This window comes from Rhinolophus hipposideros (genome assembly GCF_964194185.1).
Source record: "Rhinolophus hipposideros genome assembly, chromosome: 7".
NCBI lineage: Eukaryota > Metazoa > Chordata > Mammalia > Chiroptera > Rhinolophidae > Rhinolophus > Rhinolophus hipposideros.
In genome coordinates this window covers 33278714-33304917 of record NC_138053.1, presented here as the reverse complement: position 1 = coordinate 33304917, position 26204 = coordinate 33278714, and the positions used below count along the sequence as shown (strand labels likewise).

General features: G+C 32.9%; 1 protein-coding gene across 1 annotated transcript in view; it reads right to left on the bottom strand.

Moving 5' to 3' along the window:
* ST8SIA4 (ST8 alpha-N-acetyl-neuraminide alpha-2,8-sialyltransferase 4) overlaps positions 1 to 26204 on the bottom strand; it is an 81401-nt gene that overhangs the window by 20475 nt on the left and 34722 nt on the right. The window contains exon 4 of the mRNA XM_081054039.1: positions 22512 to 22805. Coding sequence (XP_080910165.1) covers positions 22512 to 22805 — 294 coding nt within the window. The remainder of the gene's footprint in view (positions 1 to 22511; positions 22806 to 26204) is intronic.

The following is a 26204-nucleotide window of genomic DNA, read 5'->3' as shown; positions in this document are numbered from 1 at the left end:
CATTTCAGAGTGGGCCCCAAAACAAATCACTTTATTTTTTGAATTCTCCATATCCGACTCTTGATCTACTTTTCTACAGTTTTTTTTTTTTTGGGGGGGATGGGTAGAAGTAGGGGATGGATGGATGACATGTGAGTTGAGACAAGATAGGAATCTAGACATATGAGTGGATAATAATTGAGCACACTTTCAGAACCATATCTTTGTTTAAAACATTGATTATGGAAAAGACAGAATTTATCTATCAGTTCTAAATAGAATTTAGTTTAGTTTAAACACAACATTATTTAACTTTGTCTACGCAGATACTGAATATCAATAGGAGAGATTTCATATCTGAATAAATTAAATGTGTTTTATTCATTTATACTTAAAGTAAGAGTTTTGATACATGTCAGTCCACACTTTAAGTTTTAATCTACTTTTTTTTAAATCTTAATTCCACATGGACTAGTTTTTCATTTTTGGGCTCTATTGGGGGCACCATGCACAATTTTTGCAATTAGACCTAAAATGTAATACTACATATCTGGGACATATGCTGGAGGGAAGTCTTCCCAATTCTTAAAAATCATTGAGGATATTTCAGTGTCACAGATGTTTCATTATTGAAGATATTTCAGTTTCACAGATATTTCATTTTTAAGCATGCTTTGAACCACAGCAACTATAATAAGAAGAGGAATGATTTGCTATTTGCATCAATGAAATGAAGGAATTGTTCTTATTTTCAAAGTGTGACTCTTTCAGTTAATATAGGTTAGCGCGCTAAAACTTATTGCAGCATTCTAAAAATTCAATATACCCTTAGCTAACTTACATGTCTTTGTTTCCTTCTCTTCTTCTTTTATTGGCTTGCTTTAGATCATCATTAATTTGCACACATTTGAATGAATTAGTTTCTAAAAATATTCTTATAGGCTCGTTACCCACTATGACACAAATTTTATGAAAGTACAGCTCTGATCTTGTCACTTCTTGCTCATAAGCCTCTACTGAAATCTCCACTTTCAAAAGAATAAAGTTCCCTGTTACATCATTCAAGGCTTCCTACAGTCTTACACTAGTCAAAGTCCTTAGTGAATTCTCTCACTGCCTTATTTATTTTTCTACTCTAACGATTTTGTTCAACATTTATGTGTTAAGCAAGTTGCATTTCCCCTGCTCCTATACTATCTTCCATTAAGGAAATCCAATCCATTCTTCAGGGCTCCAAAATGCCTCTTTTTAATGAATTTACATGATTTACATTGATGGAAGTAATTCTTCCTTTTATAGCACATTGTTGCAGTCATTCATTCCACATGTAATCAGGTGTTAGACACTGTGCTATGAATTAAAAGGAAACTAAGGCAAACTGTTTGTCCTCAAATCCTACAGGTGTCTTTGTCTATATTTGTAATAAGTTTTATATATGCTTAATGGTTAACATACAGGATCACAAAGTTGAGAACCGTAGAGATTAAACAAATTTATCGTTATGTCCCTGCATCCTAGCAGGGAACTATGCATGTAGAGGAAGACAACAAATAGTTGTTGAAGTGATTTTCTAGTCTGTTGTGGACTTAGAATTCATAGTAAATGGCACACAGGCTTTCTGGTGATTTATATTATTTTAGCTATTGCAAGTTGGTCTCTAAAATTATTTTACTCATTTTATTGGGATCAAAAATGAATACCTAGTGTAATAAATTAAAATTTTACTTTACTACATTTCCATTGTAAAAGACAATATAGAATTGAGAGGAAGAGCACACACTCAAGCTGCTTGGCTTGGATTCTGGTTTTGCCTTTTCTAGTTGTATAAACCTGGCAAGTTCCTTCATCAGTTTCCTCCGCTGTTTCCTCACGTGGAAAATGAAAGTAACAACAGAATTAGCTTATGAGGTTGTTTACATAGTATGAAAACAACTTGTAGTAAGACCAGCACATAGCAAGAGTTACATGAGTGTTAGCTAATGTTAAACAATATAAAGATTGCAAAAAGACATCTGTCTTTACACATGTCATTTTCTCTGCCTTAAACACTTCCTCCCTATTCCTACATTAACTTAAACATCAATTTCTTCAGTAGGTCATTTTCTTTTAATCAATCCCCCATTCTCACTTCTTATAGAAGTGACTCTTCCATCGGATACTTTCCTCCCCCATCATAGCACTTGTTATACTGTAATTTCCTAGTATTGATATAATCATACAAGTGGAAGTGAGAACTGTGTCTATCTAACCCAAATTTGTACCTCAGACCTAGCAGAGTACCTGGCACATAGCTCATGTTCAGTAAAAGTTGAATGATAGATGAAGTTACTGAAGAAAATTGAAATTTAGGGAAGTCCTCTTCATCATGTTAGTATTAATATAATAATAAGAGAGAATGTTATAAATGCAATCTAAATAACAGTATTGTCTAAAAGGTATACATGTATGTAATATTGAGGTTTATTTCTAGTAGAATTGGAAAAATAAAAAAAATGAAGCAATAATAATGGAAAATAAAACATAAAATCCTATAATGATAAAAGGAGCAATTGTTATTTTGTGGGGCATGAAAAGAGTAGAACAGCTAAGGATTTAGCATTTCTTAAAACTTCACATGGATGTTAGATACAGAAACCTCGTGGTTATCTATCTCATACACACCCAAAAGAAACGTGCTTATTTATGACAATGCCCATAATTTGGTACCTAATAGGGATACTAAAACATAGTTGTTGGAAGGAATTAATATGTGACATTTTAATTTGATGGTTTTAAATTTCTATTAGGTTGGTACAAAAGTAATTGTGATTTTTGCAATTATTTTCAACCTCTTAAACTACAATCACTCTTGCACCAAACTAATATATGCTTAATTATATTTTTTCTGCCTTTAATGTTTTTTCTCATTCTCAAGTTGACACTCTTGATGAAATCCACCCATCCTTCTTGGATTATTTTTTTTCTAAGTTATAAAACAAGGCAGAAGTGGGAAGAAGTCTTCCAATTTATATTCTTACATTTATAGCAATAGCACTTTTGCAGCCTAGATGTAGTATTTTGGTTTTTTCAACTTGTGCACAACTTTCTCAATCACAAATTACAAAGGGACCCATAGGTTCAGATCTATTAGCAAGTGGTCATTTCCTTATGTATAAAAAGTGACATTTCTCTTTTAGATTATGTGGTATAATAAGAAATACATTTGCTCTTTGTCCCCAGTTCCTGACACAGAGCTTCCAAAACACTAGAATTTTTCTGAGTGATAAAATGTCTTTTGTTAATCAGACAGTCCCTTTCAATTACACCTGAGTTTATACTAAAAGAAGTGACTGAGGGTAAAGCCCCTGTGTACCTCAGGACTGGGGCTGGCGATTAGAAAGGCCAACTGATTACAGAATAAGAACTTTCAGTCCTACCGCTGACCTCCAAAAAGGGAGGCGGGCTTGAGATTGGGTTATAAAAACTCTTAAACAAGGGGGGTCCAGAGAAATTTCTGGTTGTTATACACACCAAGGCGCTAGAAGCTCCTAGCCATCCCCCTTTTGTCATCCCTCCCCCACCCATACCTTGCCATATGTATTTCTTCCACTTGGCAGTTCCTGAGTTATATCCCTTCTAACATACCAGTAATAGTAGGCAAAAGGCTTTCCTGAGTTATGTGAGTTGTTCTAGTAAACTATTACACCTGAGAAAGAGGTGAGAGACCCGTAACTTATAGCCAGTTTCAGAAATGCAGGTGGCCAGGGACTTGGATTTGGTGTCTGAGGTCGGGGAAGGCATATGGGTATGAACCTTTTAACCTGTGAGAGCTGATGTTAAATCCAGGTAAATAGTGTCAAAATTGAATTGAATTACCGTACATGGATTCGTATTCAGAGAATTGGAGAATTGGTTGTTGGTCGTGGAAAACACTGCAAAGATTGCCAGATGGGGAGTTACTCAACTGTTCATGGAAATATTTGATCTTCTGAAAGTCACACATGGTTCCCTGATTTTGAAAGATGTTGCCATTTTGTGTTTTTCAAACATACCCTAATTATGTGGGTAAATGAATAGGAAAATGCATTGGAAAAAAGCATTGCATTTTCTAAATCCCCCTTTTGTTTCAGTCACCATAAATGTGTCCACCTGAAATTGGAACGTGTGCACTGTTCTAGGAGGTACACATTAGGCACTTTGCATCATGCAATATTGATGGCACTGGTAGTTGAACTAAGTTTCATGCTCATTGATACCAAATGTCTCATCAGAAGGTATCCCCTGTCTTTTGAAAGTTCTCTTCACTTTTATGAAAGACCTACATTAGTACCTGCTTTCATTGACTGGAGGAAAGCCAAAGATTTTCAATTTATGCGCGTTCAGCACCTGTTTTGCAGTGAGCATTACACAGACAGCATGTGCCACCCCCTGCACCCCAGCAGTGAGACTGGAACAGCCCAGCCCCTTTCCCGGGAACCACACTCAGCATCTCAGCATCGAGCTGTCATAACTTTGCATTGTGTCCATGAGCATTTGTGCTGTATCGCCATCTATTTTGTGCACCCATTAGTAAGATGTGTCCTAAAATAATTGCTTATTTGCTTTATGCCATTTTGGCTTATGCAAGGAACACCCTGGGAATGTGGGGTAAACCTGTGTCTGGATTGAAAAATTAGCTTTTCTTAACTACCCAAAGGGTAACTTACTGAACCTGATTTGCGGTGATACATTAATTAGGGAGCTAAGCCTTGTTTAGCTCCCCGACAATGTGCCAGCTGCTGTTCTATGGTTTACATATAAGTCAAACGATCTTCTCAGCAACCCTATTCGGTAGATACTCTTACTAACTTCATTTTACACATCAGAAACCTGAAGCTTGATGAAAATAAAGAACAAACCCAAAGTCATAGAGTTGGTAAGCTGTGGAACTGGGGATTAAAAAGCAATCTCCCTCCAGAGTCTATGTCCTAAAAATTATGTTTGCGTTTTATCTCAGTAATGCTATTAATTTGTCCATACCATTTAAGTTGGCATTACATTTATTTCAACTTTAAAACTTAAATTGCTAAAAAGTAAACTATGACTGAGGGTCCAATACTTCATTTTATAACTTTCTTGGGTATCATTCTGAGTTTAGGTGTGTTCCAATAACTGACAAACAAACAAACACAAAAACACAGAGAAGTAAAAAACCTTTCTTAAATCTAATGTAGAAAAGAAGGTTAACATGCTTTTTTCTCAGTTAATTATATGGTACTCCTTATTTAGTGTAACTTGGAATTAAACAACTTTCACTTTCCTATGGCAAATAGTAAATCACATGTTGACTTCTTCAACTTGTCAAATCAGTTATCATTGCTTATCTCTTAGAGGGGACAAAAATAATTTAAAACAATCAACTTGAACTATGCATAATTAGAAATGAATTTCTAGAAAAGTGTTTTATCATCTCCAGATTCTATTTTTACTTATATTTGGCAGAAATAACACTGATACTTGGAAAAGAATAAAATCCATCAGACAGAATTGCTATTGTTCTGTGCTGACATTAAAATGGAATACTTTGGAGATGTACTTCCCAATTTTTAGGTAAAAATACTCCCATACCAGCTATTATTACTATTGACTTTACTTATAGGAGCTCTAAAAGAGGTCTGGGGAATTTTCTCATTAGTGCTAAAACACACACACACACACACACACACACACACACACACACACACACACTCACACACACACACACACCACCCAAGGGAAATAAGAGACCATTCTGATTATTACCTTTACTTTCCACTTGTAAAGTCTGTCATCATAACTATAAGAGGTGCTTCAGGGAGGATGAGTGGGGTGAGTGTTGAACTGGTTTACCAAAAAGGGAAGAAAGTAAAAGATAGATAGATAGATAGATAGATAGATAGATAGATAGATAGATAGATAGATAGATAGACAGACAGATAGATAGACAGATAGATGATAGATAGACAGAAAGACGGATGGATGGATAGATTGATTTATAGATTCCTGCAGTTTTATTTTCCATACCACACTCTTTCTTTAAATTTGGAGAAAACACACAAAACAAATTAATAAGCCAATTTATATCTTAGTCTTTTGTATCCATTTCTACCCCCAAATTCTGTCTAGAGAATAATTTTTGAATACTAGAACACAGGATTTTTAATTTTCTCTTATGTTCTTTTTTTCTTTCATACATTACTCACTCCAAACTCAAAGTCCTAACTTTCTCCAAACCATTGATCAAAAGAGATAATTTCCATTAGGTTATGGGTGAAGAACTATAAATAACAGAGAATAGAGTTCAACAAGTATTCTAAGTGATTCTCCCAGCTCTCTCACACATACACCCTTTGATTTTGACAGTCTTTTCACAGACAAAATGAAATAAATAGCGTCCGTAAGTCCTGCGAACAGCAACTTTTTACTAATATTTGCATGTTCATCTCTAAATCTTATCTTTCCTTGCTCTTCTTAAATCAAACGTTACATTTGCCTATTTTCTTATTGCTTCTTTCATGTCCATAAGACAAGTAATAGAAACAAATAATACAGATTCAGTGTCCAACATATAATAATTCTGTAACATTGGGCAAATCATCTTCCTGAGAGAGGGGTGAAATGTTTTAGATGAAATGGTTACAGCGGAACTACATTCCACCATGGGGATGAAGATAAGAAGTTGTAGGTGAAACATGCCTATGTTATTTTGCCAGCACAGCTTTATAAAAATCAGTTTTATTAACAAAATCATTCTCTTCAAATATAAAATTTAAAATGCTAGAAAATAGAGAAATGATAAACTATGTACAAACTCACGTATTCGAAAAGGTTTGGTTCTAATTCCCTTTGCTGACGAGATGCTTTTCGTTATAGAATGAGGAAGAAACAATGTTTCAGTTTCTTAGCCTAAAATATCTCTGAAATAGATAACTGAGTTATAGTAAAACATCACAGATAAAATATTCTTTTTTCTGCAAATCTGAATGTTACTTTGCACTCACATATTTTTCTTTTTAGAAATAAATCTTAATCTGTTTTAACAATTAGTTCAATAAAATATGGCATTAAAGTTCTGGAATTAGATATAGAATTGGATGTATATCAACGGGAATACACACACATATGCACATACATAAAACACGCATAAATATATTTATTGCAATATTTTGATCATGCATTATCTAGTATTAAAACGTCTTTCTGTTTTCTGTATAAATTTTACCAAGGATGATTGTTTTCTTTCTATATACTTAGTTATGACTAAGGGAAATGACTTAATATAATTTACTTTCTCAGATAAATTATTACAATTTTTATTAATATCAACTTGGTTTTAAGGTTAAGACCTTAAGAAATCTCATTTTACCAGTTATGTAAGTAAACATGCTTCATACCTGTGAGAGTTAGTGTCAAAACTACCAAGTTTCTAGAATAAAATGGAAAATTTTAATTCATGTCAAAATGCTGTCAAAGATTTATAATAGAGAAATTGTAATGTAAGATTTTTGCCCTATAAAAACCATTATTGAGAAGATAAGGAGTTCTTACTTTTTATTTAAAAAGGAGCATATAGGTAAATAATAATAGGTTTAGCGAAATATTCATTTCTGACAAACATCATAAAATTTGAATGTCATTCCCAAGCATTTAGCCAGGCCAAACTCAAAAGCAGGGTAAGGAATTTGAGTACTTTCTCTTCAGTCAGTAACATTCAGAGACTCCACTTTAGGGATTATTATATAAAATATCCATTATATATGCTTATATTTGGTTAGTATAATAAACTAAAGAGAAGAATTATATAAAAGTTGCTGATTTTACTTTTACATCTATCATTGTAGTCACTGTATTTGCATTAGCTAATCTAAACTATAATAAAAGATAGAATAAAAAGAAAATATCCTTCTAAATGAGATAGACATTTTTCCTAGAGTTGCCAGTGTGATAGAAAGGATTTTATTTAATAAGCTTGCATGTTAATGGTTTGAATTTCTCTGTGAAACACACAATTATTCTGGTGGACTGAAGCTGGCTGTTATTGATTCACAAGAGCTATTGTTAAATTTTCTTGAATTTTATAAGCTGGTTGACATTTCATCAGTAGCTCTTAAAATTGGCAATGGTGGGAGTATTTACACTATGGAAGTCAGCAAATGTTATAATCCAGATTTGTTTGTCTTCCTAGATTGCTGATTGTTAAACATTTATTAGCACACGCTGCCTGAAAAAAAAAAACAAAAAAAAACCTCCACTGGTTAAATGCTGCGTAATTTTCTGCAAATATTTCCACCATCAGCTTTACAAGCTAGTGAAAAGAGCATGGCATTTGGTGTCAAAAGATGTATGTTTGAGAGCAGGCTACTGTGTATAAAGTCTTATTAAGTCACTTAATCTGGCTAAATATGGCTTAATGTCATTATTTTTAATGAGTTTTTTCATGAGACTACAGGCAAAGTCTTCTCCAGTTCTAAGACTGTCTAAATCAATTACCATATATGTTTATACTCATTCTGCTCACCAAAGGTATTAAACTGAAACTAATGGCTAAAAGCTAGATAAAACAGAAAAACAGGATGTGTGAATCAGGCTGACTGTCAGGATGGAAGAGACAAAGAGGTATGCCAATTGTGAAGAACTGGAGAACAATGCCTACACTACAGAAGGCAGAACAACTCAGCTTTGGCTCATAGTTATCAACAAGAAAGAAAGGTCCAGTATTGCCAGATATTCTGATTTTTTTACAGAATCAACAATAATTCAAATTTTATTTAAAATCTCATGGTTCTTAAATATTAGCAACAAATTTCATTTTTACACATATGTGTTGGTAAACAGGTCAGTAGACAGGCATCAAATTGTTACTCATAAGTTTGCTACCCCTATTCTCTCATCAGGAAGAGGAACAGAAATAGCAATATGGTGTTTCTACAAGAGAAATGAAAGAAATCAGGATTTTAATGAAGACCAACATGATATTACTTATACTTCTAACTGGTAAATGCCAAATAGACACTTAAAACAACATATTTTTAAAATCTGTCTTGACCATAAATAATATTTAAATTGTATTTTTCTCATTCCAGCCCAAACATTAGTAATGATGCTGTTTGGAACACTACAGGGAACACTAGAGAAAAAACAAACAAACAAAACAAAACAAAACAAAAAGTTAAACATCAATTAAAAGGCATAGTGCTATAGGTCATTTTCCTATTTATCTAAAAGAATGAAATTACTAGTTTAATCCAAATTAAAAATAAAGGCTTCAAGACAAGTCCAGAGATGGAAGTGTAAGTCATCAACATTATAAGTGCTTAGGATACATTCTCCAGTACTTTTCTCAAGTATATCTTCATGAATATTTGTTTTGCACAGAACAACAAATGTGTACAATAGAAAACAAAATTGCCACTGGGTAAATTTCAGCAAATTGTGAAACATTGACATTCTGATTATAATACTGTGTCATCCACATTAAACTTCTCAGCAAAATTATTTAAACCCTGCTGACAAAGCTTGCTGTAAAAACAGATTATTTTTTTTATTTCAACAACCTTTCATCAACTTAGAATGTATAAAAATTGATATTTAGTAATGATAAAAATTGCACTTATTTTCTGGCTAAATACATACTTTAAAGTTCTCTATTGTGTTTCAAATTTCATTTAAAATAAAATATTTCAAATTTAAGTGGTTTGAGCTTTACAAAAAATATGACACATCATAAATTTTCTAGAAGAGATCCTGATTTTGTTCTGCAGATGTCAGCTGTAAGCCTGCATAGATAAACTAACTTAAATTTAATAAAATGATACAGAATCCAGCTATTGGATTTGTGTTATCTCTTTTAGAGCTGGGAAAAAAAAAAAAAAAAGAACATTGGAATTCTATTTTAGAATTACTTAAAAACTTGTGTCTGAAGTTTGAGGTATAAATCCTTAGTTCTATATACACAGTTTATTTAGTTGTTTCCTCTTGTTGTCTATGAAGAATAATCTTTTTATCTCTGGCAAGGAAACACAAGCCAGAAACAGCTCAAGATCTGTGATAACTTATATAGAGGAATGAATTCGCTATCTGAATATAATTTTGGCAAAGAGTATAAAGCTATATAAATTAATGATTTTTATTATATTGAAAAACAAATATTATAAAGGAGTGATATTAGGGCACAAACATCGTCATACTAATATAAAGTTACATTCTTCTATAGATACTGGTGGAAAGTCAGCTGCTCCTGGGATCAGCATTTGCAGCTCTGCCACTGACTAGCTAGTTTTGGATGAGACCCTGGATGTCAACAGCCTGCTCTGTAAAACAAGGTGTTTAACTAGGTGCCTCTAAGGATCACCAAAATCTCTGATATATATTAATTAGCTATGCATAACATATAAATATATTTATAATAATTACATCATTTAAATATTTTCATCGCACATAAAATCTTTTTTTAACTCTTCCTGATCCTAAAGTTTTATGTTATACTCGTATATGATTTTACCAGTGAGTAACTGAAAAACTGTTTGATGCATAAAATGAGAACTTTCCATGCTTTTCAAATGAGACTAGGTTTTTCTAATCAGTTATGAATTTCCTCACCTTTTTCAACACTTTCTAATTTGTTTTACTTGTTTCAAGGAGGTTTATAAGTGTTATTTTTAAAGAAATTCAAAGCAGAGGAGGCAGTTATTTGACGAACATATAAAATACATTAGACTTCCTTTAGGGTGAAAGATGGGGGGTTTTCAGAGAAACTACAAAACCTATTTTCAGTGCATTACTATAATGAAATAAACAAGCTATTAAAATGTCCCCTGATTAAAAAAAAATGTCCCCTGATATGATCATCAACCATCAGCTTGGTTAGAAAGTCCCTAATCAAACCAGATTGACGGGGGTATGCCAGGTTCCCCAAACAATTTATTTTATCGTTGAGTCACAATGCTTATGCAATGCAGTCATTTCTTAACATACTTATGACCTGAGAGGAAACCACAGGCCTCCACCACCCCCTGGCCAGTAGGGACAGTGGAATAATTCAGTCTGAATTTGAGTCTCTTTTCCAATCAGCCTATGTTTGCTGTTGTAACATTCCTTTCCCCAGGTTACTTAAGGATATAAGAAAACCAATCTCCAAAAAACTTTTACATAGATGTAATAATAATAATAGTAAAATTAAAAAAAATGCAGATAGTTTGTCTAGTGAGTCACCTGTTTCTTTTCTAAGTGCTTCTTCCTGTTCTATTCTCCAGTAAGGCCCCGCCCTCCTATTAATCTATGGGCTGTCGCAGTATGCCTACTTACTGGCATATTCAGTGTCTCACAGGCAGGGAGCAAGCCGAGGACTAGTTCCTGTTCACACCAAGTTCAATGACAAAAACAGAACAAGGGGAATATCAATCTTATCACATATGTCACGGTGGAGAAAGGAGAGAGTTTCATAAATCTGTTTCAACATAATTTTGTTCTATCACCTTGTATCATTTCTAAACAGGTAACTCATTTCAGTAGTTATATAACTGCTTCCTTTTATTACCTTCCATCCCTTTCTAAAACAAATTTTAGTATTATACAGTCATTGAATCCTGAAGCTCTTTTGTACAAATTGGGACTCTGATTAATATATTTTCTCTTTTTTTTTTAAATTAAGCAATAATTTTTTTGAGTAATTATATTTAGTTCTCTGAAAAGAAGACTGTTACGCAGTATATAGCTATGATATGACTTATGACTAGGCGCTACTGTAAATTCTTGATCTGTACTGTTAGCTGACCTTTAGTCCTGCTTGGAAACTTCTGTGTATCTCTGTTCACTGACCCTGCTTACATGTCCTGCTGGAACGATTCCAAGCATTTGTCAAATCCCTTTGGGCTAGCCTTCTCAGATTAACTCCTCCCTTCCTTGTGTCAACATCTGGACCTAGAAAGGTGGGGATTCCATCACTTAAAGAAGCCCACACTTTTGTTATCTTCTTTGCAGCTTCAGACCTAGCCCAACTGCTGGCACAGGACACACTCTAAAAATGTTGTTAAAGGAATGAATACTCAGAAATGCATGTATTCACATTTCCCAAATGTGCAATTATGTGATATGAAGTATTTTGCTGCATAAATATAAACATTTTTAATGAAAAATTCTGTATTTCATTTTCTATCCAGTCTGATAGGAATGTCATGCTTTGTGCTTTATTGACATATTTGTATGAAACATATTCTGTGTTAATTATTTCCCATAAAATAATCAGCTTACGAATTTTGAAACTAACAGCAATTCTGTTGCAGGCATCTGTTTCAGAGTTGGGGGGAAAGGGAAAATATTTGCCAGCTGAATAAACTACAAAATGTGCTTTTAGCAGCACTGATTCTTCATGGTGGTGACTATTAATGGAGAACTGCAGGTGGATCATTAGGCTGTAACAGATATAAATTTTACAAAGTATCAAGTTCTTTTCTTCTTTTTCTTTCTTTTCTTTATTTTAAAATAATAATGACTATTTAGAAGTAAAAACAAAAATGAAAGTTGTAGGAAAGTGCCTACATCCTATCCAAACACAGCTTTTTCAATTTTTATTACTCTAAAATAGGTGCTGTCAAGCATCAATGATGACTATAAAATTTTATCAAACACTACTGAGAAATAGATATTTTAATGTAATATCAGTTTGCCATCTTGTGAAAATTTTATATATGGCTATGAAATAATTTCTGCAGAAAGTTTACAGAATTCTATTAAGAGGAGTAAGATCATCAATAAAATGAAATGCAAAATCATAACTTGAGCTGCGAGTGAAACTTTTACTTTAAGATCCACTGGAGCAAAGGAAAAAACAAGAATTTAGTTCTTATTAGACTAAATTATCCAAAATATTAGTAATGTAATATAAATCCCTTGTATTTTAGATTATGTAAGAAAATCCAGATGTCACATGATTATTTTAGATATTTAATTACATTTAAGTTTGTAACTGGTATAAGTATCATTGGATATCTGAAACAAGGAGCTGAAACTCTGAACTCAGTTCCTTGATGCAGCAGCTTAATTAATTTTGGCAAACTTCTCTGAAATTGTTATATAAGCCAAGGAAACTCAGTCCATATCATTCATTCAATAGAAGCTATACAAGCTAAGTGTCTAAGATTTCCTAATTACTGTATTTAATGTCACTTTAGTTTTTACCAGAAGGAGAAATGGATTCTGTCACTAATTTTACTATCTCTAGAGAGACATCAAAGAGCAATGTTTCTTCAATAGTGTGCTATAAGTGAGGAATTAGGGAGTGGGGTCAGGCACTATGGACACTGCTTTCATTATGAAAACAATTTTGTGTTGACAATTAAAATGTGTACTGCCTAAAACAAAAGCAACTCATTCTTGGTAAGAAATTCATAATCAGATAGCAACTTCCAGCCCAGTCTTTCCCTACAACACATTACATTTGACCCCTAACACGGTCCTTAGATGATGGTTTGGAGGATAAAAGTGGAACAGGACAAAATTAAATGGTTGTAAATGAGTTCTTAATATGCTACCATTGGCCTGATATTCTCTTCAGGAAAATTTAATCAAGGAATATAGCTAAATAATACCATTTGTCGGAGGTAATGAGGTCGGTGTTGGAAACATATTAAAACAAGGAAGCAGCAGGCGTTTACCTAATACAGAGCAGTGATCTCTCAACTGTTTTTTTTTTTTTTGGTGCTGAATTTAACCACGGCACCTAACTTTATGATAAAGATGCAGAGTAAGAGCGACAGGAACATAGAAATCAGCAGTACTGCTGTTCCCACATCGTTTCCATTTACTTTCTAATCCCCAAAGTGTATTTATCAGGACTTTATGATTTATTTCCTTTAATTTCCGAAAGGTATTTGCCACTAAGCATTACTTATCAGTTATGTATACTTTACTGTTTATGTAAGTTATTTGATATCTTTCTCCTGAATATTTGAATTTTAGGTGGTTATTTCTTATTGAGACTAAAATCTGTTCCGTTTATATAGCAGTAAGGTCTTTTGAGGGAGAAGGAATCCTTCATGGCACATACAGACAAATTGTACCATACAAACAGGATCCTAATTTGTCAACAAGTAGTAACAATGGTGTATTAGGAGGCTAAGGTTCTTAAGATATGATGAAAAATATCCTTTCTTAAGAAATGAAAAAACTACTTTAGGATTTTGCTTTCACTTAGGCCCCTGAAGTGACAGCCCCAGCATAATACCAAATAGAGGAAATGATTGTGACAACACTGAACTGTAAGAACTGACAACTTACATAATGTGATTTGATTGCTTCTTAAACTATTGAACAATGTTTACCACATGTCAACAAACATATATTGTATTTAAATGTAGTCTTCAGAAAACAACTTTAAACCCCAAAGTCCCTAACTTGAAGGCAGAGAAAACTCACTTATCAATACATAAAAAGGAATGTCATTCAGCATATCAGTGGGGAACAGAGAAGGACCCTGGCTGTTTGCCATGCGTGTTGATGAGGGCAAGCTGGCAGAGGTAGCGGACTCAGACAGCTGCTATGTGGTTACCCCTCCTACCACTGAATATTGGTTTTTACTAGGACTACATAACTTTGATTCTTACATTGTCTTTGTGAATATTCTTCTTATTTCATCCATGGAATGTGAAAATATGAATGTCTTATTTCTGAAAAGTCAATCCCAGGTTTCTAGCTCCAACTGGAATCATTAAGAAACAGCTTCTCGTCGGCCCCTGGCCAATGTGCTTTCCTATTCTTGCTGTTGATGTAACCACAGAACCAAAAGAAATTGTTGAAGGATTTTTAAAATAAATAATAGTTAGCATCCTTATTCTGATACAATATGCTAACTTGCTCACTCAACTAGTCAAGTGATTTTGGGGTAAGACTATCAAGAAAAGAAAAAAAGGAGGAGAGATGGCTATTTCTTTGATCTCTTGGCAAAACGATTCATGGGCCTTTGAAATACGCAACAGACTCTATCAATAACTTGTTTCCTAGATGAAAATTCTAGTTGGCAAGCCTCAATCCTTTTTCTTATTCTTTCTAATGTCTTACAGTAACTTGATTTGGCATTTCAAATATCTAAAGCCATTATTTGGAAGTCATAGCCTGAGGCTGTGATCCTCTGATCAATATATATATTATATGTATACTATTAATACATTATATTATACAATTATTTATAACAGTACATTATATTATATATTTTGTGATTGCATATAAAATATTAATAGTAGATAAATATAGTATATGTTGCATGTATATATAATATATGTTGTATGTATTCTATATATGTATATATGTGTATATATGTATACTACTTTTATTTTTCATATATGCAACATATACCACTTCAGATTTAATTGTCGATAATTTGCATTTATAAACAGAGCTGTATTTTTTAAAAAGTTTAATAATTAGAGAAATTCAAAGAAAGAATAAATTCAATAGACCAAATGACTCTATAACAAACATACCTTTATGTTCTGTATCTATCTATTTATATTCATACACACACACCCACACCCACATCCACACATAAATGTGTATGAATTGTGTGTGTGTGTGTGTGTGTGTGTGTGTGTATTTTATTATCAACAGGAAACATTTAGGTGAGGGTGGGTTAGTTAAATTATAGTCTTAAAGAACATGAAGAATATTTAAATTCCAAGAGAAATGACTTTAAAGCAGGAATATTTTAGGAAGCCACCTCCACTATCATGATGATCAAAAGTTACATGAACTTCCTTTAGGTTACAGAGAAGACATTCTTGAGGATGTTTATGAAAATTAAGTACAGATGTTTATTGCGGTGGTTTCAATATTCTCTTCAGTAAGAACAATTACAGTAGAAAACCAGTAAAACTTGAAGCCCAAAGGAATCTAAATTACTTATGACATAATTACTTATGTCAATACCCACATTTTAAAGGATACAAATCTGAGACTCAAGGATATAGTCTTGTCTATAGTCAGAATTTTTCTGACCTTCCTTAGAAATCTAACTCCTAAATAATAATTGAAAATTCTCTAAGCAAATGTTCTCAATTTGGATCAATGTAAAAGCATGTTCTAAAGAGAATAGGAACATTTTCTCAGACCCTGCAAAATACATCTATGAACTCTAATTTGAGAAACACTGCTCTAGGTTATGAGCGGTATATCAAGCATTTCAAGTAAAATTTTTAAATTCCAATCAAATTTAAAGCAGTCATATGGTCAATTTATCTCAAACTTGCACATTTTTTTGTAGTTGTTAAATCATCCTTTAAATAAAAACATCTGGAAGATTTGTCAAATATAAAGATAGCATATGTATTCTCCACTAAAAGATAAGGAACAAAAGTCTAAGGTAGAACTCACATAAATATTTTAAAAATCTATATGACCTGAATTTATCTTTTCCTAAAAAAAACATTTTGGTGAAAATGTTTATTTATAAAATTGTTGAATAACTTTATAATTATTAACTATGAAAGTGACATCACAGAACATATGTATTTTTATCAATCTCAATAATCACCAGTGAATGTTTGACCCAAGTGTTTATCTTGATTAATACAAAGCATCAGCTTATAAGAGTCATTGTAATATGAATATTGATATTAAAACAAATTAATAATTAGAATGTGGTGACAAAAGAGGAAAACTACATACTTTTGTTACAGTAGAATTAAAATATAAAACTAATGGATCACATAAATTATAAAATAATTGACTAATTTTATTTTATATTTAAATATTTTAATAATAGTTTATAATAATTGTCAGGGGGCAAAGGATTCAAATATAAATGTTGGAATATTTTATCCAGAACTGATTATAAAAAAATATAAAGTTTAAATCAATTTAACTCTGAAGAGCTCTGAAGAGCTAAGAGTATTATACTAAGAAATAGAAGAATGGAGATGAGAACTATAAGAACAAACTCCCTAATGTGCAAATTAAAAAAAAAAAGTACATAATACTTCATATGATTCTAATCTAGAACTAATAATTTATATGTTTAGTTATATAAAACAATGTTTAAATCTCTCTCTCTCTCTCTCTCTCTCTCCTTCTCCCTCCTGGAAGAATTCTTAAGAAATTATTTATGGTAGTTCATAGTGGAACTGAGGATCTACTTTTTACACTTTTTTTTTTTACCATGTTAAACGATAAGAAAATGAAGTTTAACTACCCCTCACAAAAAACAGCTTATCTATTATAAATCACATTATAGTAATTATAAAAATAGGATATTTGCCTAAAACTAAAAATTTTATAAAAATATATTTTATATGTTATATATATAATAATTTAAAATTGTATATTAAATGATGTCATTGGGTTAAATTTTTATTTCAAGAGTTTTATGTTGTACATTGTTGTACATTGATGATTCTATTATCAATGTATAAAGAGAAAAACCTTGTTTTTTATATTTTGTAGCCACATTTTAAAAGTTTCAGCAAGTGATTTTATAGTTCCAAAATCCCCTCCTCAGTCTTAAAGTCTTGTGAAAAGTGTTCCATTTTTCACAAGAAAAATTACAAAATAATAATAAATATATGAAGATATGTGGGGCTTCTGAAGAATACCAATTAAAAGCTTGCAATCCCAAACCAGTTTAATACATTTATGTATTCTCTTTAATTTGTAATTATAGCTTTTATTTGTCCCTGTTAGATCACCCTTTCATTATTTTGTAAGATTGTTTTAGAATATAGCTCTATTTTTTTTCTCCTGTTCACTTAACATGGTTTGGGAAGAATGACCATACATTAAAACAATTTAAGAATATCTTTGAGTTTTGTGATTGACAGTTATATTTTTAGAAACTTAAAAAGAAATCTACAAATACACGGATGTTTGAAGTTACAAAGCCAGCATAATTTTCAGAGAAAAAAGTTACATAATGAAATCTGACAACATGAAAACTACCTAAGTGATTCTCATTGTGTTCAAGACCCTTTCACTTTCCACATCACTTAAATTTCTCCTTGTAATTGCTGTGCTTGCACAGGCCTTCACATTTTAACATTATAATTACGTGCACCCTAAAATGTATGTTCTGGGGGCTCTAAAACTTTCATGAGAGATAAAAAAAACAACAAAAAAAAACTCCAGTAATCAAGAGAGGAAATGAAACTCTCTAAACTATTTTTCTGAATTGTATTAACCACAGGGTTTCAGAGAGATGTCAAACAGATACTTAAAGAACAGATCTTTGGGAACTTTGCTCTTGTTTTCATATCATGTGACCTTCTTTCACGAGCATTCACACTTCCCTATTTCAAGTTATAGGGACTTGTGTAGAAATGCTACATTGCATGTACTCGTGCATTAATGTCATTCATTCCGTAAATGACATTACCTTTCACATACACCATGTGTACAAATTTCCAAAGTATTTCAAAGGTTAAAGGCATCTCTGCAAACACATTTCATATTCTGGGCCATGGTTTAGAAGTCAATCACTTGACATTTGAGGGGGTATATACAGATATATGATCAGGAAAGTATCAAGGTAAGTTCATTCTAGAGAATTTAAAATAAGTCTTGTCAAAAACACCTAAAGCATAGCAATCAAAAGAAAGCATACCATTAACGTCACCAGTGATGAGAAGTTTGGTCTTGTTGCTCTTCAAAATAAAATGTTTAAGAATTAGTGAAGTAGTTTGTTTTTATAATGCTTATGGAAGAAAAGTGGGTAAGACAAAACGTGGAGAGTACTGATGCACTAATTATAAAAAGCTGTGTACTTTCTATGTTTAAGATATCTGTAAAAAGCCTATATGAATTCATTGTTGTTAATAATACATAGTTCTGTCTGGATTCTAATTAAGTGGAAATGCCCTGTTTGAACAATACCTCTTATTGTGCATCTTGGTATTGGTAATGGATAGAGAAATATAAACCAGAATCAAAAGTAGGTAACAAAAGTACTAGTTCCAAAGATTACATGAAAAGGCAAAGGACCCAGAATAGTAGACACGATATTGATGGAGAACAAAGTCAGCAGACTGGAACTATCCAATTTAAAGAATTGTTATAAAGTTACAGTAATCACGGCTGTACGGTGTTGGTGAAGAATAGACAAATAGATCAACAGAACATATGCAGAGCCCAGAAATAGAGCCACATAAATATAATCAACTAATGTTTGAGAAAGACGCGAAAGTAATACAATGGAGGAAAGATAGTCTTTTCAATAAATAGTGCTGGAACTTCTAGACATTCACATGCAAAAAAAAAATGAATCTACATAGATCTTATACCCTTCCCAAAAAACTAACTCAAAATAGACCACAGATGTAAATGTAAAATGCAAAACTATGAAACTCTTAGAAGACAATATAGAAGAAAAATCTGCACAACTTTGGGTTAGAATGGTACACTAAAGGTACAATCCATGAAAGAAATAATTGATAATTTGGACTTTATTAAAAATGAAAAAAATATGTTTTGCAAAAAACAATGTCAAGAAAATGAGAAGACAAGCCACAGACTGGGAAAAAATGTATTTGCAAAATATACGACTGATAAAGGACAGTTATCCAAAATGTACAAAAACTCAACAATAAGAAAACTAACAACCTAACTAAAACCGGGCCAAACATCTTAAAAAGCATCTCACTAAAGAAAAAATAGAGATGGCAAATAAGCACATCAAAAGACCCTCCACATAGTATGTCATCAGAGAAATGCAAATTAAAATAACTGAAATATCACTACATACCTATTAGAATGGTCAAAACCCAGAACGCTGACAACACAAAATACTTATGAGGATGTGAAGCAATAGGAATTCACATTCATTACTGGTAGGGATATAAAATGGTACAGCCACTTTGGAAGACAGTTTGTAAATTTCTTACAAAACTAAGCATACTATTGTCATAAGACCCAGCAATCGTACTCCTTGGCATTTACCCAAATGAGTTGAAATCTATGTCTTCCCAAAAACCTACACCAATGTTTATAGCAGCTTTATTCATAATTGCAAAAACTTGGAATCAATAGGTGAATGGATAAATAAGCTGTGTTTTTTTCATACAATGGGATATTACTCAGTACTAAAAAGAAATGAGCTATCGAGCCATGAAAAGATACAGAGGAGCCTTTAAAGCATATTACTAAGTAAAAGAAGCCAATATAAAAGGGTTGCACACTGTATAATTCCAATTATATGACTTCAGGGAAAGGCAAAACTATGGAGACAGTAAAAAAGATCAGTGCTTGCTATGGGTTAGTGGGGAGCGGGGGATGAATAGGCTGAGCACAGAGGAGTTTTAGGGCAGTGAAACTGCTCTGCATGATACAATAATGGTGGATACATGTCATTACACATCTGTCAAAGCCCACATAGACTGTACAAACTAGGAATGAACTGTGGTATAAACTATGGACTTTATGTGATAATAATGTATCAATGAAGATTCACCCATTGTAACAAATGTATAACTCTAGTGTGGGATGTTGATAATGGGGGAAGGTATGCATGTGTGGGGGGCAGAGAGTATATGGGAAATCTCTGTACCTTCCTCTAGATTTTGCTGTGAAACTAAACCTGCTCTAAAACCAGTCTATTATAAAAGTACTAATTCAGAGTAATAAATTTTCTAGTTAGTCTCACATACTCAAAAGTATTTCAAAATATTGGTTTTGAATCTTAATAAGTTATCACTGGAGTGTATGTGTGTATATGTATGCACATGCCAGAGAGTGTGTGTTTGTAATGTAGGACAGAGTGATATCATTAAGCTTTTCTCTGAATCAAATGATACTCAACAATGACTTCTCAAAAAGTACGATGTGTTCTTAGCACAACACATTACAAAGTTACCCTCTATTAAAAACACATTATTTTTCTCAGTCAAATTGTTATTACCAGGAATCTTCTTAACTAAAAAAAATGCTTATCTTCCAAATGCAGGTATAGTATCTTACTTTGTTGAAACTCTGTGTCAAAAACATTAAGAGAATGAATGGTGAATAACCATGATGTGATTATAAGAATGTAATTAAATTGTGTGCAGAATAACCCAATCCAAGAAACTGTGTGGAGGTTTAAACAAGAAAACTATAAATCCTTGAAGGAAAGTATCTCAATACAAAACAAAATGAAAACCCTTTAGCCCAGTCTCAATTATATGAAGCAAACTATTTTTAACTCTGGGCTTGGAAACATTTTTCTTTTAGGACTTTAAGCCACTGTTTTTAATTGATCCCCTGAACTTGCCCTTCCTTTCCATGTCCACTAATTCCACCCTACATATTTATCATGTTAGGAGTCAATTAGTCAAAAAGCTTAATTGGCCTTCATTCTCAACACCTCTCCTAGCCAGAGCAGTCTGCAGTTACAAGATGTATTATTCTCCTAAATTCACACAGTTCGCTGTGCTTAATGCAGGCTAACATAGATTCTCTTCCCAACCAGGCCGCAAGTACTTTTCCTAACTTTGTATTACAATGCCCCACAATGGACTCCATTACGCCACAAGTTTACTACTACGGACTAACTGAGTTCCTGCTTCAGTTTGCTCTAACGATGCAATACCATTTTCTTCTCGTCTTGTTCTCTCTCTCTCTCTCTCTCTCTCTCTCTCTCTCTCTCTCTCTCACTCTCTTTCACTCTCTCAATCTCCGTCTCCCCCCCAACAATCCTTATTCTGTTTTTAAGATCTAGTTCAAATATTAGACTTTTAAGACTTCTTTGCCAACCTGAGGGACACATTCTACTCTTCACAATATACCCCTTTATCATTTGTTTATGCTCTAGCTGGTTGTACATGACTGTTTCCACCATAAAGCCTATGCATTCCTTTAAAGCAGTGACCACCTCTTCTTTGTTTTTGTGTCTACAGCATCTGACACTCAGGAGATATTCAATAAATAGCACATTATCACTTATCTTTGGGCTATATATTTTACACATATATATAACTGAATTTGGCCTTTTGCTCATTACCACTTTTAAACAAGAGTCTATTTCTTGGATTTTTCTTCTGGAGCTTGAGTTAATAAGAAGGAAATGTTGACTTAATTCATAAAAATAGCATCTGTAACTTTTAGGGGATGCATTAAGGAATATTATCTTAGCCCGCCTTCTTCACTAGTAAGCCTCTTCACTACAGATGGGTCTTAATTGCTCCTTAAACATATTTAACATTTATGTGTCTACAATATTGCCCACTAGCCTTTTAGGACTTCTCTTAGTAGTTCTCTTACCCCAAATTCATCAATTTTACTATAACTCCTTATTACTCTTTAACACAGAAAAATATCAAAATCAGTAGTTTGTTCATGACTGACATAAATAAGTGTCAGGTTCAAATATTTGCTTTTTCAAGAAAGAGTATGAGCTAAAATACTATAGCACATAAACAAAATTCAAGTTGGTGACTAGAGTAGCCATTATAAAATAATGGAAATATATATCCATTCTTTTTTTTTTTTTTTTTTTTTTACCAAGGCTCCTTCCTGTGTGGGAAAAATGTTTCATTATATGTTCCACTGTGCCAAGGACAGACTGGTCATTTCCAGACACTTACCCTCTGACTGCATGAATAAGTCTCAGTGATGGATAGGCAGTTCGCACTTTCAGTTTATTCTTAAGGATTAATGCATTAACCCACTCCACGTGCTTCTCTCCTCCTTTGACCATGAAAGCAGGGATCCAAAGAACACTGTCATTCAGCATGGAAAGTCTATGCACAAATCTTTCTCTGTCACTCTCATTCCGAAAGCCTCCAAATGCTCTTTGTACAACTGATGGGTTCATGGTAATAAAGTCTGATTTCGTCCCCACGTCAGCAGCAAACTCTACCACAGGAGCAAGGTTACACCTGAAGGGGAAAAAAATTAGAGTAAATATGAAATATTCCCTCTTAAGATGGTGTGAGTGGAAAGAAGAATGAGGAACAAGCTTTTTTTTTTTAATCAGGTGGAAAAAAATAACGATAATCTGGTAAAATTACATTTTTCAGTAAATCATCACACATTCAGGAATATAATCTTCAATAAAGATGTGTCCTCCTACTATAGAGCTCAAATTGTCATTTATATTAATTCAATCTGTTGTCTAGAATACTCTTTGCTGTTATCTTCATAAAACTACAGGATATGAATTTCTAGGTGAACTGATGATGGTAAATCTGGCTGCTGTCATCCAGTAGGAAATCTAAAGTACATGGTGACCTGTAAGTCACCTGTAAGTCACCTATAAGTAAGTAAAACACGAGACCTGATATTCCAGTCTGCATCACTTGCCAAGCTTAGGGCATTTCAACAACTTTATAAATATAAGTGAAGACGACTTTTCTGTATCCTGAGGTTAAGGGAAACCTATAATTCCTTATAGCATTTTCACAAATATATTTGTAATTGTCTTCTAGAAGCCAAAGTGGGGGAAAAAAGTAAGAAAAATGGAGTTATTTAATAGGCCTTTTTGAGGTGTTAAATAATGCAGAAAAGCCCTGATCATAGGGTCAAACATCTTTCTGTTCCTTTTGAGGACATCCACAAAAAGCTTGTTTTCCCTGCTAACAGGCCTCACACCCTCTGTGGAGGAGGCTCAGAATTGGATTTCCTGTTCGCACCACTGAAGCTCCAGAAACTTCCAAAGAGCCTGGGCCCGATTTCATTCTTGTATTACAAGAAAGCTTTGGAAAGCACCTTGAATTTTGTCTTCAACCAAAATGCGATGCTGCTTTGATTCTCTCATGTAAATCTTTGGATACTTAAAAAATAGCCTTTTATTTTACAATATTTTAACTTGATAAAAAGGCAAATTTTAATATAGTTGTTAGTGAAAAATTAGAAATTTAACAAACAAGAATGCTAATTTGGAAAAAAAAAATCATTTGAACCTATGCAATCTACACCTTCATGAAAATGCACGTACACACACACATATACACACACACATGCATACATTTCATCTTCTTTGCTTTTTCTTTTTTTATATCAGCCTTTCATGGGGAGGGAAAATAAACTGATTTCCTCTTTCTGCATTTTGCAGGTTTGCTACATTATGAAATATTCTCACATTTCTCTTCCTTGTGCATTTTGCCTCATTAATTAAAATCTCAGGCAAGTTAAATTTAATTAAAAAGTAGTGTGCTCTGCTATTAAATATACTGACTTGCATAACCCTTCCTTATCTCTCTTAATTAATACATCTTATTACTTCTTAGATCTTTAAAAACATTTAATACCACAACAAATATCTTTCATCTCACACAATTAAGTAAAATGTGTATTATCTACAATGAGCTACTGAGAGAAAACAAATAAAAATTAACATATCATATTATTTAGAAATACTCTTTTAAAGTTGTATATAATTACACCCACTATAGTATATGAGAGTAGTTTTTTGGTCTCTCTCCAGGCGCTATTTCAGAGTAGATATTATTCATTTCCATCACAGAGTATTATGAACAGGATTGCCCCAGAAGGGAAGAGCTACATGTGAATGGAAGCCAAAGTGAACATCTTAGAGTGAAACTCATGAAAGATTGAAGACAGGATAATTTTTGAAGTCCTAAAATACACTCCACACCAGCTTTAAAAATAGTGTAAAATTCTAACCCAGCTGATGATAACATGCATTTAGATAGTGTGGGGAAAATGCATTCTGAACATCTTTCTTACACACACTTCTCCTTCCTCAGGTAAAAAATAGACAACACTTGTTAACATTACAGTTATTATGTTCTTGTCAGGAGAGATGGCTTCAGATATATCGTTCTGCTATAACAATTCTTCAGCAATTCTTTTCAGAGGGTTTTCACTATACAAAAACAATATCAACACTTTATTTTCTCTCTACTTGTAAAAATAATCAGAGCCAACCCAGCTAAAGAGAACAAAAATAACATTCTACTGAATTATTTTTGTAGGAAAAAAAATCACTTAATTACTTTATGCTTTGTAATAGTTTTTTTGTTTTGTTTTGTTTTTTAATCACATACTTAAAAGCTCCTCCCATATGTGCTAACATCCACTCTTTTAGGATTGACTCAACATGTTTCTAAACATGATTGTCTGGCCATGTGTCATTTAAGAGCTGCTAAAAGGACACTCATCAATAAAGTTGGGTAATGAATGACAGGTACTTTCCACCTTGGAAGCAAAAGGAAACTAAGAGTAAGAATATTTCTGGAGAATAGGAGACAAACTAACATATTTGATGCACTCAAAGAATGCTAAATGACTGTGGTGTTAACTAAAGGGAACTAAGATATCAAAGAGTAATTAATCCACATGAGCTTTATTGCAAAGTTTTTATGACCTAAGCATAGCCCAGCTAGGCTTTCGGAGGGATGGAAATAGTGGTACTGAAAATAGCCTGACAGAAGGACACCTCCTAAAATATAATCTATGCTGGCTCCAGGAGTCTGGTTTGTTCATTTTCCTTGGAGTAACTATGTCTAATTTTTCATTGGAAGGAAAGATTAACATCATGTCCACATGTGGCCAGTAAATTAACTGCTCTGCGGTTGAGTCAGATATTTAGTCATATAATTAGCTCAATGCCGCATAATCAGGGCAAGCATTAAGAAAGCCAAAATAACTGGCCAGCTGTGTTACAGTCCCGCAATTTCATAGACTTTTGAATTTCATAGCTATACTAGTAGCAATACTGCTGACTGAGCAAGATTATGAATAGATTTGGAATCACACTTTCTTAATCTTCCTTTCTTTAAATCTTCTTTGGGATTAAATATTCAAAAATACCCAGAATATGTAGCAAGTATTTATGAAATTCCATATATTATTCTTAATCTCATAAAATTAAACAGTCGCCAATTTTTTAAATGATGGATTTATTTTTTTCAGTCAAAACTACTGAGTGCATAAGAATATTTCATACACCTAAGCTCTATTACTTAGCCAAATTAAATTATTTGTACTGTCCAACTATTTTTGATATATTAAAAACCAGAAAACTTATACACAGAATAAGATATTTTGGCCAAACTCCTTGTTTATTCTAAGCTGCCCAATTTTCAATTTATTTGTGCTTGTGTTCCATCGTTGATGAAAAATCTGCAGAAATGCAGCTAGATCCTCTCGCTCTTTAGACCTCTATAATTTCTCCTGTGATCTCACACCAGATATGATTGCCTTTCAACATTCCTTTTATGAAGACTTGAAGGTACTTTCATTTATTTCAAGGCTATATAATTTAAAAAATAATTTTAACATTAATTCATTTATTTTTTGAAGGACATAAATGT